The sequence below is a fragment of the Phacochoerus africanus genome, chromosome X, assembly GCF_016906955.1.
Source record: "Phacochoerus africanus isolate WHEZ1 chromosome X, ROS_Pafr_v1, whole genome shotgun sequence".
Lineage (NCBI taxonomy): Eukaryota > Metazoa > Chordata > Mammalia > Artiodactyla > Suidae > Phacochoerus > Phacochoerus africanus.
This window is the reverse complement of record NC_062560.1, coordinates 128599600-128619800: the sequence shown is the minus strand read 5'-3', so window position 1 is coordinate 128619800 and position 20201 is coordinate 128599600. Positions and strand designations below refer to the sequence as shown.

General features: G+C 60.6%; 1 protein-coding gene across 1 annotated transcript; it reads right to left on the bottom strand.

Moving 5' to 3' along the window:
* Nucleotides 1–3450: 3450 nt before the first annotated feature.
* ABCD1 (ATP binding cassette subfamily D member 1) lies at nt 3451–20102 on the bottom strand. Its single transcript, XM_047764540.1, has 10 exons — nt 18811–20102; nt 16036–16216; nt 10013–10155; nt 9764–9932; nt 9241–9335; nt 7077–7222; nt 6778–6923; nt 5026–5110; nt 4673–4798; nt 3451–4549 (listed from the first exon to the last, which is right to left on the bottom strand). The coding sequence occupies exons 1-10, from the start codon at nt 19681–19683 to the stop codon at nt 4342–4344; spliced, it is 2172 nt and encodes a 723-aa protein (XP_047620496.1). The 5' UTR covers nt 19684–20102; the 3' UTR covers nt 3451–4341.
* Nucleotides 20103–20201: the final 99 nt, after the last annotated feature.

The window sequence follows — 20201 nt, the reverse complement described above, 5'->3', positions numbered from 1 at the left end:
GGAAGTTGTCTGGCCAGGGATCGAACTCATGCCACGGCAGCGACTCAAGCCGCTGCAGTGACAACGCTGCATCCTTAACTGGCTTAGCCACGAGACAGTGCTTTTTGTTTGTTTGTTTTGACATCCAATCCTTTTAACTCCAGTTTCTTATATATATGATTTGCTTTTTAAAATTTCTTTTCAGGGCCATACCTGGGGCATCCGTACGTGCCCGGGGGGGAGCTAGGTATGGAATGGGACCTGCAACTGCACACACCACAGGCACAGCAACACGGGATCCGAGCCACGTCTGCCGTCTTCACCACAGCTCACGGCAGCCCTGGATCCTTAACCCACGGAGTGAAACAACCCTGGATCCTTAACCCACGGAGTGAAACCAGGGAGCGAACCTGCATCTTCCTGGATACTAGTCGGGTTCTGAACCCACTGAGCCGTGATGGGAATTCCATCTCACTTTAATTCCCCGGACATTACAAGGTTTCATGGAAGCAAAGAGGATGGTTATAATGTTTTGCAGGAGATATTTATAGACAACTTTATGATGTTAAGAAAGTTCCCTTCCAGTCCTAGTTTGCCGTGTTGAGTTTTATCAAATGCTTTTTCTGAGCACACTGAGTTGATGACGTAATTTTCCTCTTCTCGTCAGTTGATGGTCAATTATGCGTCATGATTTTCTAGTGATTCCACCCTTGCATTTTCTGGGCTGGATTGGTGGTGGTGGTGTTGGAGCGTTTCCTCTTTTTCTGTTCCCTGGAACAATTTATCCAACACAGGGATTATTCCTTGAAGCTTTGATAGAATTCATTTGTAAAACGATCTAGAACTGCCTTGTTTCTGCAGCCATTAGCCACTATCCGTACATTTGATATGTTAGCAACTTCTTTCAAAATTACGGGACTGTTCAGGCCTTCTTTTTTTGGTCTTTTTAGGGCCGCACCCTTGGCATATGGAGGTTCCCAGACTAGGGGTCGAATCGGAGCTGCATCTGCCGCCCTACACCACAGCCACGCAGGATCCGAGCTGCATCTGCGACCTACACCACCGCTCACGGCAACACCAGATCCTTAACCCGCCGAGCCAGGCCAGGGATCAAACGTGCATCCTCATGGAGCCTGCTCGGGTTCCTTAGCCACCGAGCCACGACGGGAACTCCCTCTCTCCTCTTATTCTTGCCAGAGCCTTTTCTCTTTTACCAATGGCAAAGAAGCAGCGCTTGGCTTTATTGATCTTTCCTTTTTTCTTTTTCATGAATTTCTGCTGTCTCTGTGATTTCCTTCTGTCTCCTTTCTTTGGGTTTATTCTACTGCAGTTTTACCAACCTGCGTTCAGGCTGTACATTTCCTCCTAAATACTGCTTGAGCTTCAGCCCATGTTTTCACAGGCAGTGTTTTCATTGTTCGTTTCCAGCGTATATTAGATTTTCATTATAAGTCTATCACATTCGAGAACACGATCTGTATGACACCCACTCTTCTAGAATTTGCTGAGATTTGTTCTGTGGTGGGTTTTAGTGTTCAAGGCGAACTTGAAAAGCATGTGTAGTTTCTGGCTGTCTGTTAATGAAGCTTGCTTAATTTGTGCTATATTCTTACCAGTTTCATCTGCTTGAGCTACCAATTGGAGTGAGAGGCAGTGTGATTTACTGTGATGAATTTACTCATTTATTTTTTATTTTTATTTTTTTGTCTTTTTGCCATTTCTTGGGCCGCTCCCGCGGCATATGGGGGTTCCCAGGCTAGGGATCGAATCGGAGCTGCAGCCGCCGGCCTACGCCAGAGACGCAGCAACACCAGATCTGAGCCGCGTCTGCAACCTACACCCCAGCTCACGGCAACACCGGATCCCTAACCCACTGAGCGAGGCCAGGGATCGAACCTGCAACCTCATGGTTCCTAGTCGGATTCGTTAACCACTGCGCCCCGACGGGAACTCCCGGATTTAGTAATCTATTAATTTTTCCTTTTACTGCTGCTATTTGGTTGATGTACATTCGAGCCTCTGTCATAAGGCAGGTACACACACGTTTCAGAACGGCGAATGCTTTTGAACGGATTCTTTTTTTTTTTTTTTTTCCATGGCCGCTATTATTTTAATATTTTAAAGATTTTTATTTTTGGAGTTTCTGTTGTGGTTCAGTGGAAATGCATCTGACTAGCATCCATGAAGACACAGGTTCTATCCCTGGCCTCGCTCAGTGGGTTAAGGATCTGGTGTTGCCGCGAGCTGTGGTGTAGGTCGCAGAAGTAGCTTGGATCCTGCATTGCTGTGGCTGTGGTGTAGACCAGCGGTTACAGCTCCCCTTCGACTCCTAGGCTGGGAACCTCCAGATGCCGCGGGTGGAGCTTTAAAAGAAAAAAAAAAAGATTTTCCTTTTTTCTATTAGAGTTGACTTACAACGTTCTGTCAATGTCCGCTGCCCAGTAGTGACCCAGTCACACATATTGCATACGGGTTATTTCTTTAATTGTTAGGCAGCGACCTCTTTTTATTCCTGATACTGATTTTTGCCGGGTATGTCTCTTTCCATCTGTATCAACTAGGGTTTGGTGGCAGACCACAGAACCATTCTAGCTGAGTAAGTTTGAAAAAAAGAGGGGGATTTAGGGAGTTCCTTTGTGGCACAGTGGGTTAAGGGTCTCGTGTTGTCACTGCAGCGACTCTGGTCACTGCTGCGGCGTGTGTTTGATCCCTAGCCTGGGAATTTCCACATGCCATGGGTGTAGACCCCCCCCCCCAAAAAAAAGGATTTGTTATCGGGTAGGGACGACTTACACAACCTTGGAAAGCGATGGGGGAACAACTCCTAGCCCTTCGAATCACCACTTCTCCCGGGACCAGGAACAAATCCTAACCTCGTAATTCAGATAAAACAGGGATCGAACCCGCTGCCCCAGCAGCTCGTGTCGCTGTGATGACAATGCTGGATGTTTAACCTGCTGTGACACAGGATAATTCCAACGCACGGCCAACTTTGAGCATAATTCCCATCCCGCTGAAAACTCTTGGGTGGCGTCTCACTGCTTGTGGAGTGAGTCCAGGCCCTGGAAGGGCAGCCCCAGCCCCTCCCTTGCCCCGCTTGGCATCTTGCTCCTGATTTAGCCCCGGGCCTCTGTACGAGAATCCCCCTCCTCCCAGAAGGCCTAGAACCACCTGGCGCGGCTGCCCCTCGCCTGGCCAGCTCAGGACGCTTCCTGTCCGTAGCCCCCGACCAGCCCACTCGGCAGCCCCCCACGCAGGGACCAGACACCTGCCCCCGCTCCCCGCCCCAGCACTGTTGTCAGGCTGGGTCCAGAGTCCTATCTGTGCTCAGATATGATGTTTGTAAGTCGTGCGGATCCCGCCGCATCTCTGGCCCAGGGCGGGGCTTGGGGTCCCCCTCCACCAGGCAGATGGCTGCCCCTCCTGCCTCTCCCCCAGGCCCTGGCAGAGAAAGAGGCTGGGAGGCGGACCGCATGTTCCATGGAAGGCTTTTACTGAGGGACTGAGGGAGGCCCCCGACCCGAGCGAGGCCTGAGGGCCCGAAAGGCACAGCTGCGGGGTCTCTCTCTTGGCTGGGGGCTGGCTCTGCAGAGACAGCTCCCTTGCCGACCCCTCTTTGGCACTGAACTGGGCACAGTGGCGCCCGCACGCCCGGCAGCACTGGCGTCCATCTCCCCCCTTGGCTGGCACGCCCCCACCCACCCCGTGTGGTTGGCAGTGTAGGCTGGTGGGGTGGCCAGGGGCTGACCGAGAGGTGGGCCCCCCGTTGAAGGACCACGGCCCAGGCCGCCTCCCCCGCTGGCAGGGTGCCCACATTGGCGATGGAGGTGGCTACAAACAGGAATCCAATAAATTAGCTTGTAGGAGAGAAGGCTAGGGACCCACAGGGTCAGGGGTTACATTCCTACCATCGCTCGCTGGGAAGTGCCCTCCAGAGGGCTCTTTGGGATGACAGGTGGGGAGCGGGGGCACAGACGAGGGGCCCCGTCTCATTGAGGGTCCCACCCGGCCAGTTTTATGGCAGGAAGGGCGCCCCATGGGACGGAAATCTCGGTGGGCCACCTGGACAATGGCAGCAGAGGGACACACCGGACCGTGATGTCTCCCAGGGACCGAAGGGGGAGTAAAGGGCCCTCAGCCGCAGGAGGGCACTGGCCCAGACCCATGGTGTGACCTGGGGCTCGCCTCTGACCCCGCTCCCCTCCCTGAGGAACAGGAAGGGGGGCAGGGCGCGCGTGCAGGGTGGCGGTGGGGGGGGGGGGCTTGGGCGCAGGGCTGGGTGCGCAGGGGTGCCACTTCCTTCATGTGATCCGAGGGCTCGCGGTGGGGCGGGGGCCAAGGGTGAAGAGCCAAGGCCTTGGGTCAGGTGGCGGCACCGTGGGGGACACCCGGGCCTTGGCCCAGGATCTGGCAGAGCTCCTGGAGGCGCCGCTGCATCTTGGGGATGCCCGCCAGCTGCTGCTCCAGCCGCTGCTTCTCCTCGGTCAGGCTCAGGCGGGCGGCCGAGTCCAGCTTCTCGAACTTCCAGCCACCCTCCCCGTCGAACTGGAGCAAGTGTGTGTGGTACTTCCTGTGTCGGGAGAGGGGCCGGGAGGATGTTGGCCAGGAGACGCTCACCAGGCCGCCAGGACCCTCTGCCCCCTCCCCAGCGGCAAAGCCATGGGGCGAGCGGGCAGGGAGGGAGGGCACCTACCACAGGGAGGGGCGGTGGGTGATGGAAAGCAGGGCGATGCCTGCATCCTTGGCCGCCTGGAAGATCTTGCCTTCCACATCGATGCTCACGGCGCTGGTACATTCATCCAGGAGGGCATACTTGGGCCTTGGGGGTGGGGGCCCAGCGCGCGAGGCGGTGAACCTTCCGTGGCCGATACCCAAGCCCGCGCCCAGCACGCACCCCGTGCGGAAGCCTGATGCCTGCGCTCAGCCCGCTCCTGGTGGCCCCGTCCCCGCTGCGCCCTGGGGCAAGGGGAGAGCCGCCCAGGGGAGCTGCCCCCCGCGATCCCCGGGGACGCACGTGCCCAGCAGGGTCCGAGACCGCGCGCTCACCTGTGGTAGAACATCCGGGCCATGCCGACTCTCTGCTTCTCGCCCCCCGACAGCACGTCCTTCCAGTCACACACGGCCTCCCAACCTGGCAGGGGACCGGCTCTGGGTGTGGCTGTGGCGCAGGTTCCAGCCCAGGCCAAGGAACTTCTGCCTGCCGTGCACTCGGCCAAAGTGTGCGCGTATGTGTGTGTAATGAAAAAAAGGACCACATCCCCTGGCTCGCCTCGAGGTGAGGTTTAACCTGAATTAAGACTGAATTCCAGCCAACAGGACATAAGTGTGAGCGTTGCACCCCCAGAATATGGAAGTTCCCCGGCCAGGGATCAAATCCGAGCTGCATCTGTGACCTATGCCACAGCTACGGCAATGCCACATCCTTAACCCACTGTGCTGGGCTCGGGATTGAACCGGCCATGCCACAGAGACGAGCTGGATTGCTAACCCAGTGAGCCATGGTGGGAATTCCAGCTTTTGGAACTTTTTTTTTTTTTTTTGGTCTTTTTGTCTTTTCTTGGGCCACACCCGCGGCACATGGAGGTTCCCAGGCCAGGGGTCGAATCGGAGCTGTAGCTGCCCAGCCTATGCCAGAGCCACGGCAACGCGGGATCCGAGCCGCGTCTGCGACCTGCACCCCAGCTCATGGCAACGCAGATCCTTAACCCACCGAGCAAGGCCAGGGATCGAACCCACAACCTCGTGATTCTTAGTCGGATTCGTTAACCACTGCGCCACGACGGGAACTCCTGGAACTTTCTTTAAAAGATGGCATTCACGCTTTGTCGCCTCCGCCCCACTTCTTCCATCCTGTGGCCTGGGATGTGATACGAGGCCAGAGCAGCCACCTTGGACCTTGGGAACGGAGGCCACATACAGCCGAGTGGCCTGCCTACCTCAGGACTCCTTTCTCACAGGAAGCTAAACTTGTACATGATTGGAGCCCCTGCTGGGGGTGCTTGTTTGGCACAGCTGACCTCAATGCTAACGGGACGCGTGGAGGCCAGGAGGAGGGGACGGTCCAGGGGGAAGCTCTCGTGTGTCACGCCGGTGCAGGTGGAGGGGGAGGTCTTGCTCAAGGTCAGGCTGCCCCTCTGGGCAGAGGAGGAAGCGGAGCTCTGCTGCTCCGCGTTCGCTAGGAAAATCCCAAGACGGCTCATAGGGCTTCCTCGGGGCAGTAAGGCCGCCCTCCCCTCTGCCCCTCTGGGCGCTGCGGACATTGCAAGTGCAAAGAAGCCCCAGAGCAACGCGTCCCCTGGCCACCGGCCTGTCCTTCCCTCCTGAGCCTCTTCCCAGGGGACACCCCCACCCCAGGCTCAAGCCGGACATGAGGGCAGGCGTCCCCTCCAGGCTGCCCTGTCACACCCGTGGTCTCTTCTCTGTCTGAAATGCGTATCTGACCTGCCGTTTCCCTGCCTAAGGCCTTCCTGGGGCTTCCCTCCCTGCCAGGGAGACCCCAGCTCCCAGCCTGCAGCCTGGCCAGGGTACCCGGCCGGACGGCCCTGGCTCCTTTCCCGCGTGCGCTCAGGCCACCTGGGGCCACCTGCCTCTATCAGTCCTCCAGGCGAGGCAGGGCTCTCCAGGGCGCACACACTTTGGACTCCTGAACGTTGGCTGGGGCGACCTTTCCCCGCCGGGGGGGCCAAGAGGGCCACAGGGCGGGGGCGGCGGCAGGTTCCCCCGCTGAGCCTTGGGACAAAGGATGACGGATGGGCGGCTTGCTCCTGGCACAGACAGGTGACATGGCCCTTCCCCTACCTCCTTCCCTCTGCAGGATGTGGTTTAGGTGCACGATGTCCAGAATGGCTTCCAGGTGCTGCTCCGAGTAGCCCTTCCTTCGCATGTCCTCCACCGAGTCCGGGTAGATCACCTGGTCGCGCAAGGAGCCCACGGGCATGTAGGGCCTGTGGGGAGAGCCGCGTGTCCGCCGAGGGGAGGGAGGCCCGGCTGCCCTGCCGACGGTCGCGCCTGTCGCTCAGCCCGCACACAGGCACGCACACGCTGGGACGAGCGTGCCCCAGTGGCCGCCAAGTGGCCAGCGGCTCGCGGCCCCTCACCTCTGCGGGATGTAGAACATGCGCTCAGGCGGGGGCTTGTAGAGCACGCCGCCGTACGTGGGCCACAGGCCGCCCAGGATGCGGAACAGGGAGCTCTTGCCGCAGCCGTTGGGGCCCGTGATGAGCAGGTGCATGCCCTCCTCGACCTGCGGAGGCAGCCGCTGTGGGACCCGGGCCGGGGCCCTCCCCTCCCCCGTGGCCTCTCCCGCTCCGGGGGAGCTCCCTGCACCCCGGCAGCTCTCTGTGAGGAGGGGCAAGCGCTGGCGGGGTGAGCTCCGCCATCCAGAGCCCTTGCCACAGGCCCGTCTCAGGCCCGGCTTGTCCCCGAGGGCCCCAGCATGCGCCGGAGGGCAGGGGGCAGCAGGGGGAGCGCCGGCCCTGCCACAGCTCGGGGAATGGGCACGTGGCCTGAAGGCCAAGGCCGCCTGCTGCGCAGCCGCCCCTCTTCAGCGGAAGCCCAGCACCAAGGGCCTCGGGACCCCCGCGGGGACGGGCTGCCGTGGGAGACGGCGGTCCTGAGCTGGCGGAGGGCAGGAGATCCAGCTGACCCGCTTCCCACCGCCACACGCGACCCAACAGCAACGCCAAGGGCCTTCCCGCCTGCGCTGGAGGCCCTGGAAGAGCCGAGAGCGTGGCTGATGCGAATGTCAGTGGCAGGGGTGGAACTGTGTCCCCTCAAAGTCACACGCCGGAGTCCTAACCCCCAGGACCTCAGAATGTGACCTTATTTGGAAAGACTCTTTGCAGATGTGATTACGTAAATCCAGATAAGCAGTGGGGCGTGCCCGGACTCCAGCGTGGCTGGTGTCCTTATAAAACAGGGACCATCTGGACACAGAGACACGCCCCCAGGGGAAGCGCCAGGTGAAGGGGAAGGAGAGACAGAGTGTCAGCAAAAGCCCAGGAGCTGGGAGAGGCCTGATCTGGCCTTCTGTCATCGGAGCCCCTCGCCCCACGGTCCTTCGCGAGACTATAAACCCTCCAGGCCGGGCCTGGGCCGCCCCCCGCCCCCTGAGAGCTGCCCCAGCTCCGGCCAGCACCCTGGCCACCTGGCTGCTCCCCCTCGCCAATGTCTCCCAGCCCAGAACCAGCTCCACCCCTTCCTCGCCTCGCTGTGCTCTCGCACCAGCCGCGCCCTTGTTCATCACCAGGTCCTCTGGTCTCTGCCTTCTGCCTTCCCCTAGGCCAGCCTGGAAACCATTCACCTTGGATGACCTGGCTGTCAGCGGCACCCCCACCCCCCACCCCAAGGGTGACAGTCTATTTCCAGGGGTGATGTGGGGATGGAACCACGGGCCAGAGTCCAGCCTCCGGCTGGCTCTCAGGTCCCCTCTGAGCAGATCAAGCAAAGGAGCTCTAGGCACCGGCCCTTCCCGCTTACTCCCTGTCTGGCCGTGGCTCCCGCCACCCGGGCACCCCAGCCAGGCGCACAGGGCCGCTGCAGAGCCGGCCCCGGCTCCTTGTCCCCGCCCTCTTCTTCTCCGTGCTGCCCACCCGCCCGCCCGCAGGCTCCTGGCTGAAGGTTCCTGTGACCTCTTTTCCCCCCAAGGACAGTGACCACCCTTCCCGTGGCCCTCGCTGGACCCCAGGCGGCCATCTAACTGGGGACCTTTGTAACCGTCTAGAACCCCCAGTTTACCTCTGGTTTACAGGGCCCAGCCTGGAGCTCAGGGAATACTGGTTGAACGAATCAATGACTCCTGCCCCTAGGCTTCCCCTTCCCTCCAAAGCCCTGGCAGGGGACATGGGACACAGGACACAGGTGACCGGTCCATGTCAGCCCCCAGGGTGTCCTCTCGACAGACGCCCTGTGGCTCAGAGCTCTCCCGGGGGGCCGGGCCGCGCCGCGCCGGGCACACACCTGCCCCGGGGGCCTCTTGAAGCAGCGGGTTGGGACCTCAGGCCCAGGCTGGTGACCGACAATCTCTTCCATCACAGGTGGAGTTGGCCCAGAGTCCCTAAGGCCTAGGCTTGTCAGGGACAGGGGCGGGGCGCGGGCTGCTGGGTGACTCTCGTCCACTCGTGGGAACCGCCAGTCCCTTTCATCAGCTCTGACTCCAGGGCCCCAGACCCGACGGTCAGAGACACGCCGACCTTTCCCCTGGAGCTGAGTCTACCTGCCACGGGGACCTGGGGTCAACGGCTCCCGACAGCGGAGGCCTACCCGGATGTTGAGGCTGGCCACCACCACCTCTCCCGCGGGCGTGATGATGGGGATGTTCTCGCAGACGATCCCGTGCTCCACGTCCACCACCTGGCCTGGAGGGAGAGGCCGGGGAGGGGGGGGGGGGGACAAAGAAGGCGCGGTCGGGGTGTGGCCGGGGGGCTTCCCCCGCGCCGGCGGCGCCCCCTGCGGGGCTCTGGGCCCGGAGGGGCACATCCTCTGCCCTGTAGGAGCCGAGCGCGGAGCCCGCACCTACGGCCAGGCCAGCACCGTCTGAAAGGCGGCTCTGGTGTGGGCGCCCCCTCCAGCGCACCTCGGCGCCCAGGGGGGCTCTGAGCTTGCTCGTGCGGGGCACTCGGGGGGTGAGGGGCCCCTGTGCTCAGGGACCACGCCCCCCTTCTACAAAGAGACATCCTGGCCAGGAGCCACCGCTCTGGGAAGGAAGACTGCGGGAGCCCCAGCATGGCCCGGAAGCGCCCCTGCAGCCCCCCCCCTCCCCAGGGGCACCGGCAGGCGCCCTTACCTCGGATCTGCAGCGGGCCCTCCACACGGACACCCGACCTCACCACGGCCCCCGAGCCCGCCTGAGCGTCCTCCGGCTCCCCGGGCCTCTTGAACCGGCAGTGCTGGACGTCCTCAAATACCTGGAACATCTCATGGACCCGGGCCGTGTAGCCGGCCAGCTCGGTCACCTGCAGGGAGGGCGACCCTGGCTGAGCCCCGGCAGCCGGGGGGCGGCAGCTTGGGGGGGGGCGCGGCGGGCAGGGGTTACCTCCTTGTAGGACGACATGATGCGCTCGATGGCATCGGCGGCCGCCGTGAGCAGGTTGCGGGCGATGGTGAAGGCCTCCGTGCGCTCGCTCACCAGCTCTTCCTCCCGCATCTCCAAGGCCGCCTTCTTCGCCACCTCTGAGTCTGCAGAGCGCAGGCGAGGGGACAGGTGGGGACAGTGGAAGACCAGACCTGACCCACTAGTGGAGAGAGGAGTCTCTCCAGCAAATGGGGCTCGGACAACTGGGTATCGACACGCAAAAGAGTGACCCCATGTCACACCACACACGAAAGCGAACGCACAGCGGAGCCCGGGCCTGCACGGGAGAGCCAAGGCCGCACACCTCTCACGAGAACGCAGGGGATAAGGTGTGGCTCCTTAAGCACCAGTAACAAAAGAAAAAACTCCGAGTTCCCACTGTGGACGCACCGGATTCAATCCCTGGCCCGGGAACTTCCACATGCGGTGGGGGCGGCCAAAAAAGAAATAAAAAGTAACCCCCCCCCTTTTTTGGTCTTTTTAGGGCTACACCCATGGCACATGGAGGTTCCTAGGCTAGAAGTCGAATCAGAGCTGCAGCTGCCGGCCTACATCACAGCCACAGCAACACCAGATCCGAGCTGCATCTGCAACCCCCGCCACAACTCAGGGCAACGCTCGATCCGTAACCCACTGAGCGAGGCCAGGGATCGAACCTGGGCCCTCATGGATCCTAGTCAGATTTGTTCCCTCTGAGCCATGACAGGAACTCCCCAAAAAAGTGAAAACTTTTGAGCACCAAAGGAGATCATCCGGAAAGTGAAAGAAAGTCAACCTACAGACTGGCAGAAAATATCTGCAAATTATACAGAATACATAGAGAACTGTTTCAGTTCAATCATAAAGAGACAAAGAATCCAATTAAACAAAGGATCTGAATAAGCATTTCTCTTGTAAGACGTGCAAATGGCCAATAAACACACGAAAAGATGATTATTAGTCATCAGGGGACTATAAAATCAAAACTGCAAGGAGATCCCACCTATACCCACTGGGATGACTATAATTAAAAAATAAGCAAAATGAGGAGCTCCCGTCGTGGCTCAGTGGAAACGAACCCGACTAGCATCCCTGAGGATGCAGGATCGATCCCTGGCCTCGCTCAGTGGGTGAAGGATCCCGCGTTGCCTTGAGCTGTGGTGTAGGCCGCAGACGCGGCTCGGATCTGATGTTGCTGTGGCTGTGGTGTAGAGCAGCAGCCCTAGCCTGGGAACCTCCATATGCTGCAAGTATGGCCCTAAAAAGAGAAATAGAAATAAAAAAAATTAAAAAAAGACACAGGTTAACGAACCCGACTAGGAACCATGAGGTTGCGGGTTCGATCCGTGGCCTTGCTCAGTGGGTTAACGATCCGGCGTGGCCGTGAGCTGTGGTGTCGGTTGCAGACGTGGCTCGGATCTTGCGTTGCTGTGGCTCTGGCGTAGGCCGGTGGCTACAGCTCCGATTCGACCCCTAGCCTGGGAACCTCCACATGCCGCGGGAGCGGCCCAAGAAAATGGCAAAAAAAAAAAAAAAAAAAAAAGACAAAAAAAAGACACAGTAACAAGTGGCGATGAGCTCGTGCAGAGGTCGGAGCCCGGGCTGCTGCTGGTGTGGGGACAGACAGTGGTCCGCCGCTGTGGGAGATGGCATGGCAGTTCCTCCAAATGCCACCCAGAGAGTTACCGAGAGACCCAGCAATTCCACTCCTAGGTGGACATACATCCAAGAGAAGTGAACAGAGAGGTCCGGACCAAAAAAATGGTACGTGTGAGTCGCAGCGTCATTCATCAGTCAAAAGGCGCAAACGACCAAACGTCTACTGACGGATGTATGGACGGACCCCAAGTGGAACTTTACTCCGCGGAAGGAGCAATACAGCACGGGTCCTACAGGGTGGCGCGGCCTCAAAGACGCCCCCCCCCCCCCCCCCCGCTGGGCAAACAAAGCCTGACGCAGCAGCCACATGCTGCACGATTCCCTTAACGTGAAGAGTGCAGGAGAGGCAGACCTTCAGCAACAGAAAAAGCAGGGGCTGCCAGGGGCTGCCAGGGAGGGGGGGAAGGGAGCGCTAAGGGGGTGGTGACAACGTTCTGGACGACTCTGCGACTACTGAAAACTGCTGAAGGGAACCCGTTACAAGGCTGAACTGTACGCGGTGTGTGTCTTGCACCCCAATGGCAGCCCCTCCCAAGCCTCTCAAACACCAATATCCCCTTTTGGGCCTTCACTCTTTTTTTTTTTTTTTTTTGTCTTTTTAGGGCCGCACCTGTGGCATGCAGTTGCCGGCCTACACCACAGCCCACGGCAAGGCAGGATCCTTAACCCACTGAGCGAGCCAGGGATCGAACCTGCAACCTCATGGTTCCCAGTCGGATTTGCTAACCACTGAGGCATGACGGGAACTCCCGGGCCTGCAGTCTACCCCATTTTGCCCTCACCTCTCCCCTTAATGCCGTATCCTGTGCCATCCCCAAAGCCACTATCTCCCCCTAGGAGCCTGCTCCCGTCCTGACTTGCTTTGCAGTCAGTCTAGACCTGATGGTCGCTCACTGCAATCCTCTCTTGTCAACGGCCTTGACTCCCTTGACCCTGGGATCCCCTGGAGGGGCAAGGCTTTCAAACAAGGAATGTTCTAGAAATGGTGATGGGAAGCAAAGGGGAGGCCTGACTACCCAGGGGCATATCTGGACCTGAGATCAGAGCCTCAGGGATATGATGGCGAGGGTGGGGTGGGAAGGGGCAGGAAGGCAGGGCAGGTGCCGCGCAGGGTGGACGGGGCCTGGGGGGCCGGAGCGCCAGAAATCCTGGGAACCGGGTGGGGCAGGGGAGTGGTGATTCAGACCTCTAGGGTCCTAGACCTTCCTTCCCACCGTGCCCCCCAGGCAGGGATGGTGGGGGCATGCGAATCCTCCTCTGAAGAGCTGGCAAGTGACCGCGCGCAAAGGGGCAGGGTCTGGGGGAGCCTGGCAACAGCCAGCACCTCCCTGGAGACAGAATGGCCCTCTGCAGTTTTCCTGCAGACGAACCCGAACCCTAAGGCAGAGCAAGACACACGACAGCAGTTTCCAGCCAAGCGCCCCTCCCCCAGCCCTCCCGCTGGGTGGCACCTACAGGCCAGAAGGGCAAAGGCATCTCCATCTTCCCCCATTGCTAGGTGCCCCCCCACCTTCCCAGCATTCTCAGCTTCCAGCTCCTGGGGACACAGCGGGGACAAAACAGACAAACGTCTGCCCTCCTTGAATTTAAAGTGGCAGAGCAGCAGCTGTTTCCGGCTTGGAAGAGCAGCAGGAAAGGGGAAGAGCAAAGGCTGGAGGGCACCTGTGAGCTGGAGCTCTGATGGAGGGAGGAGGGGGAGCCACGGGTGGCCAATGAAAGAGCGCTCCTGGCAGAGTGAGGAGGAGCAAAGGCCCTGAGGCAGAGCCTCAGCTTGGGGAAGGCCAGTAAGAGAAGTGGGGGCGCTTCACGTGCTCACAGGTAACACAGCCAAGGCCAGGAGGCTGGGGACAGGAGCTCGTGACCCTGAATCACCCACAAAGCCCAACACAGCAGAGGCTCCAAAAAGCCCCAGGCCTTGAGAGGAGGGAGAGGCCTTGGGGACTAGACTGGTTGCAGGCGCTTCCTCATAGAAACTGCAGGTTGGTTTCCTCATGGCCCCGTTTCCACCCAGGCCAGATGTGCTGACTGAGTCTGGCCTAAGTCAAGGCCTCCCTTTGTGTAGGGGCCCATTGGTGGAAAGCAACTGCTTCCTCTCATGAGATGCTTCCTCTTGGGGGTCACCCAGAGATGGACAGACAGCTGAGGGCACAGAAGCCCCAAGGCAGAAACACCAATAGGGAGAGAATCAGGCCCTCTTACTACTAAGTTGCAGAAAATATATAACACCTTTTAAATCGGAGGTCTGCTTGCAGCAAAACAAGGGACAGTGCCAGCAGCAAGAGGAGAAACAGCAGCCAGGTGCACCTGCGACATCCCCAGAGACAGAGAACACAGGGCAGCCTCTTTCACGTACTCAGGGCTCCAGGTGCAAGGAACCAAAGGTCTCCTCTGAGAAGGTGTAATTGTGTGTCTGAGACACAAATCAATGCTTTGAGTACTACCAAGAGACACTACCTCCCCGCCAAGGGGAGGCGTTAACGCGAAAAGGGCCTCCAACTGATGAGCGGCCTAAGCAAAAGCAAAGGCGAGCCGGGAATCAGGGCCTCCAGCCCGCCTCCTCGGGGTTCCAGCGGAAGTCTGGCAGCAAAACGCTCAAGGACCGTGAGCCACCAACCGACTGCACGGCCGGTAGTGGAAGATAAACCTGGCTTAGACCTCGATTTGGACGAGATCGGGCGCGTTCCGGGTGGTGGGGCCGCAGACTAGACCCTCGATTCGGACAACAGAAGAGCTGGATAGAGACCATGGAATAAGCATGGTTAAAATGGTCGCCAGCAGAAAAGGAACAGGCAAAAAGCTGAGAAAATCAGACACTTACAAACACAGCTCGAAATTCCTATTTGAAAGAGAAAATTTCACTTTCGAATTTCTATCTCAAAGACAATCAAATAGAACTTTACACTGGAGCTCCCATCATGGCTCGGCAGTAACAAACCAGACCAGTATCTGTGAAGATGCGGGTTCCATCCCTGGCCTCGCTCAGCGGGTTGAGGATCCAGAGTTCCTGTGAGCTGTGGTGTAGGCCGGCAGCTGCAGCTCCAATTCCACCCCTAGCTGGGAACCTTCATATGCCCCATATGCCCCTAAAAAAGACACATACCAAAAAAAAAAAAAAAAGACAGAGAGACAGTAGTCTTTGAAACTTTTTAAAAAATTCAAATTAGATGCAGCCAAAGAGAAAACGAGCATGAGTTAGCAGGAAGACCAGAGGAAACCTCCCAGAATTCAGCACAAAGAGCCGAAGCACGCGCCCAGCGGGAGTTCCCGAAGGAAAGAGTAGAAAGAATAAGAGAGGCGATATTTGAAAAGATAGTGAAAAAAAGACAAAAGATTGCAGCTGAAGACTGAACCCTCTAAACATTCAAAGGCTATACAACAAGCCTCAACCAGGATCAACAGAAACGCACAACACACCGCCTGTGAAACCGCCCAATGCCAAAGACAAAAAGGCTGAAAATAACCAGGGAGGAGCTCCCACGGTGGCACAGCGGGATTGGCGACACTCTGCAGCACTGGGATGCAGGTTCAATCCCTGGCCCGACACAATGGATTAACGGTCTGGCATTGCCACAACTGTGGCTCGGATCTGATCTCTGGCCTGGGGACTCCAAAAGCCATGGGGCGGCCGAAAAAGAAAACCATCAACCATCCATCGAAGGGACCAGGGGGTCCATGCAGACGCTGAGGGCAACGACGGCCATCGGCAGGCGGAAGGAGAAGGGCTGGCCGCCCCGATGCCTCGCCCACTAACCTTCGGCTGCGGGCACAGTAAGAACCTCTGGAGGGTGTCTGTCTGAGAGGGTGGCAGCGGGCAGTGCGGAAGGGCTGGTGGGCAAAGAAAGCGGAAGCTCACAGCGCGTCACAACACGCATCACCCCCAGGAAGGAAAACCGTGGCAAAGCCAACTTGACCTCAGTGCCTCAGGCCGGCAATCCTGCAGGCAGAGGGTCCCAGAGAAGGAGCGGGCCCTGTGACGAGCCCTGACTGTCCCCGAGCATGAGTGTCTGCCTTCAAAGGGCGACCACGAAAGACTGCAAAGAGAATGAACAAAACGGGAATCCTTCCCAGAGCCCCGAGGCCCTTCAGGTGCCCCGGCCTCCCACCTCCCCACTGCGCTCGGGCCGAGGGCAGGGCCCCCTGGGCCAGGGTGCGGGCGCCTGGTGGAGGGACGCCGGCTGTTCCCGAGCTGCAGGCCCGGGTTTGGTGGAGCGGTGCCGAAAAGCAGGAGATGCTGTCGAGGGAGCTGGGTGGGGGCGGCGAGGGGCTCCGGCTGAGCCCTGGGCCCTCCCAAGCCTGCAGCCCTGGGCGCCCAGGTGGACGGGCCCCGGCCCCGCAGCGGCTCTCACCTGACTCCGAGTAGCCCGTGGCGGTGATGATGGGCACGGCCACCATGAGCAGGCCCGAGGCGCTCCACACGTATTTCATGAGGAACTGCTCCAGCATGACGTACCACAGGCGCTCCAGCAGAATGAGGTTGATTTGCGAAGCCAGGTCCTGGTAGGAGTGCTGCAGCAGGGCCAGCTCCACCTGCGGAGGCGGGGGACAGAGAGGCCCCAGGCCTGCTGGTCAGCACCGGCCAGGTGAGAGCAAGCGTCCCCAAGCGCTGCGCACGCGTGCCATCTGATGGCTGTGACAACGATGAGAGCTGGGGGTCGCGACTGGGCTATGTCTATGGGGCACAGGTCTCAACCTGGGGGAGGGAGGGGCTTGACATCACAGCACTGGGGTACGGCAGCCCCGCCTCCCTCGGCCTACTCTCATCCCCTTTCCTCTAGCTTTGTCGTCAGGATGCTTGCCTCGCCCCTGTCTTTGCCCTGGACAGCTCCTTGCCACGGGCTGAGGGCAGCCACCCTGCCTGTTTCTTTGGGCAACGGCTTTGGGGGGGGGGGTCCACCCTGAACCAAGCAAAAGGTAATCCTTGGCCACGGTTCTTCTGGTGAGAAACTTGCTCCGCATTCTCCCACAGGAACCACTCCCGCGCCAGCTCCTGCAGGCAGTGCCCCCCCCCCCCGGAGACAGCCCACCACCCAAGCCAGCTAGAGTCCTTGGGAAGGGAGCGGGAGAGAGAGGGTTTCCCGTGGTGGCAGCAGCAGTTAGACAGGCGGGGACTGGAGCGCTTAGGAAGCATGGGTCTCTCGGTGCAGCCGGGGGAGCGCGCCCCAGCCCTGCCTTCCCTCGCCTGACTAATAGCTGCCCAGCCTGGCACGTCTCCTTTGCCACGTGGTTTCACAGCCAGCTCTCCATGTGATTCTCACCATGTCCCGTCACCTGTGTGTTCTCATGTCCATTGTACGTGACTTGGAAGCCCAGACAGGCCAAGTGACCTGCCCCAGCTCACACAGCCTGGAAGTGGCAAGAGGCACGGAATTTGGACCATAGCGGCTGAGTCGTTAGGAGAATCAAGTTTTTGTAAATGATGCTTTGACTCGTTAAGAAAGGTTTACCTATTCTCAAGTCAATAAGACGTTGCGTGTGTGTGTGTGTGTGTGTGTGTGTGTGTGTGTACGTGGCTAGGTAACAGCAGAAGAGCCGGCTGTCCACCCTAGCCTGTTGATCTGAGCCTGGGCCGGTGTCCACGGGGACATTAGCCAATAGGACTGCGGTGGGCCACGTGCCTGCAGAGTAGGGCCAACCAACCCACGCGCGAAGGCCGGGCACTCCACACTGCTTTCGGCCCTGGGGCAGAAGCCTAAACAGAAAGGCCGTAGACGTGTACCAGGCCCCTCCTGCCCTGGCCAGCGCCTCCTCCCTGTGAAACTGGCCCAGAGGAAGGCCTTCAGGGAGCCAGGGATCTCTTTTCTGCCCCTCCATCCAGGTCTGTGGCACAGCTCAGCTTTGCCTCAAGCCAATCTCCCGTTCCTCAAGTGAGCGCGCCTACTCTGAGCACCCAGGCGGTCGGGGCTCATGCTGGGAGCTGGCAGGAGTGCCGGCTGGGGCTGACAATGTAGCTGCAGGGAACATGCCAAGTGCCTCGCCCAAGGCCACGGCTGCCTGCCAAGGCCCTGCAGCCTGGAGGACAGGGGGTTGCGGCTGCAGACCAAGCGCATTTTCTCCTAATCTGGAGCCCAGCCCACGCGTGGGATGCCCCCGTCTGCTCGGGATGAGCCTTTCTGAAAAATCAGGGCCAAACCCGCCTCTCTGCCGGATGCCATGCACAGCCGACGAGATTAGGTCTGGGGGCACAGGGTGCCTGACCCAAGGAGCACACACACACCTTCAGGACGTGGATGCCGTTGCGCCCCTCCCCCAAGAAGCACTCGGAACCGAAACCAGAGTCTCAGAGAGCCTAGCCGGAGGCAGCCGCAACCCAGGCACGAGGAAGGGGAGGGGCAGAGGCGAGATAAAGGGAGCACTGGCCTGGAGTAACCTTTCCCAGGCCTGGGCTCCTGGCTCCCGCTGGCGGGTCCTGGCCCCGGCCCCCCGGCCCCAGCCCCAGCCTCAGCCTGGCTGCAAGGGGCTGGGACCTGGGCGGAAGGGCGGCCACACGGGGGGCAGGGTGGCTGCCGGCAAGCAGGAAGTGCGTCCTGCCGCGGTGGCCGCCTGGGCCCGGCATCCCTGGCCAGGGCTCTGGGGAGGCAGCCAGGCCCACAGCCAGGCGGGCCCTCGGGCTCAGGAGGGGGAAGCCTTGACCCGGGGCGCCGAGCTCTGCCACTGCTGCGGCCACCACGCTGGGTGCTGCTCGTTAACCTCCCGCTTGGGCTGAGTCATGCCCACAACGCCTGCCTGCCCGGCCAGCTCGGCCGGACGCCGGCCTTCAAAGGGCCTAGGGGCCCAGGAGGGGCCAGGCAGCAGGCCGCCTCCTACCGACCCTGCTCCCAGACGGCAGGAGCCTCCTCTCTGTTGGCTGCAGGCATGGGGCAAGCAGGGAGCGCTCAGTCTCAAAGTGCTAAGGTCCACAGTCCCAGGGCCAGGACAAGCGAGCAGGAGAGGAAGCAGAAGTGGCCCGGGTCAGTCCCCACCCGGCCTTCCTGCTTCTCCAGGACTGCGCCGATCCGGGTTGCCCAAGGCCCTGTCGGACCCCAGCCTCCCCTCCCTTGGCCCACCCACACCTCCGGCAGCGGGCTTTCCCGCCTCGGACCCCCAGCCACGCGCTTTCCAGTGCCCCGACCGACCGGCCCCACCTCGTGGCCCCCATAGAAGGCAATCTCCTCCGAGTTGGCCACCACTCGCGAGTGCATGTAGCGCAGCTCCCCCTTCCGCCGCGCCTCCTCTGCCACCAGCTCCCCAAACTTGGGTGAGAAGGCTCGGAGCACGTTGGCTGTGAGGAACACCACGAGGCCAGCGATGGCCGAGGGCCAGGCCGTGCCGGCCCCGCGGGAGCGGGCTGCTCGAAGCAGGGTGTAGGCGGTCACGGCCACGTCCAGGAGTGGCTTGGTCAGGTTGGAGTAGAGGTGGGCCACGGAGGCAGCGAAGGCCACCACGTCCTCCGTCAGGGACTGGTCCGGGTTGCGAAGGCGCCCGTCCATGTTGCTGACGCGGTAGTAGGTCTGCTGGGAGAAGTAGAGGCTGTAGGCATGGGCCACCAGACGGCTGCGGAACGCCAGGGCCAGCTGGCCCTCCAGGTAGCGGATGGCACTGTTGACGAAGGTGGCAGGGAGTGCGATGAAGAGCCACTGCAGGAGCTGCCAGCCAAAGGCCCGGGGGTCCTTTCGCACGATGCAGCGGGCCAGCCGGCCGTCCAGGCGGGCCACATACACCGACAAGAAAGTCCGGCTCACCAAGGCGGCCGAGTGCAGCGCCAGCAGCCCCGTCTCCCGGCACAGGATCCTGGGGAAGAGCAGCCGCAGAAGCCACAAGAGTCGCTGCAGGAACACCCGGTTGACGCCGGCCTGTGCCGACTCCCGGACCGGCCCCTGGGGGCCCCTGGCCGGAGCCAGGCACTGCCGCACCAGGGGGTAGATTTTGTGGGCTCCGTAGGCCGTGAGGGCCAGGACCACAGCTGTGCGCTTCAGCGTGGTCACCCGCGAGGGCCGGGGAGTAGACAGCACCGTCATGTCACCTGGGCTGGGGCAGGGGCTGATGCCTGAGGCAGCAGAGGACGCAGGTAGCTGGAAGGGTGGTGGCTCTGACCCCGGGCTCGTGGTCTAGGCAACAGGAAACCTTGCGGTGGTCCCTGAGACTGTCGCTTTAGGCCACCCGGGTGGTGCTGGGGCCCCTGGTGCAGTGGGTTCAGGGCCCTCCAGGGTCGCGGCCTCTTCAGACAGCCGAGGTGGAGGAATTTGGCAGTCCCCTAGCCCCTGGGGTCAGAGCCTCCAGAGGTCTCAGGCAGAGAGGGCGTCTCTTCCTCTCCACCTCCTCCTCCTCCTCCCCCGGTGGCGCCCCTCCCCGGGGCACCAGACGCGTCCGTCCGCTCCACAGCCTGGCTGAGGCTACTGCGACTTCGCCACCCGTCCGGAATCCCCACCTACCCACCCACCCCTCCCCAGGGGCGAGCCGGGGGAAGGGGAGGAGGCCGAGGAGGGGCGGGAGGCGGAGCCCCGGCGCGGGGCGCCCCACCCCGTTCTCGCCCCAC

Bases quoted from the DNA above. Each gene is read 5' to 3' on its own strand.
- ABCD1 (XM_047764540.1), bottom strand. From the start codon at position 19,683: ATGACGGTGCTGTCTACTCCCCGGCCCTCGCGGGTGACCACGCTGAAG. The intron at 16,217-18,810 runs GTGGGGCCGGTC...CCGCCTCCGCAG, and splicing joins CCTTCTATGGGGGCCACGAG to GTGGAGCTGGCCCTGCTGCA. The intron at 10,156-16,035 runs GTGAGAGCCGCT...TGCGCTCTGCAG, and splicing joins CACGGGCTACTCGGAGTCAG to ACTCAGAGGTGGCGAAGAAG.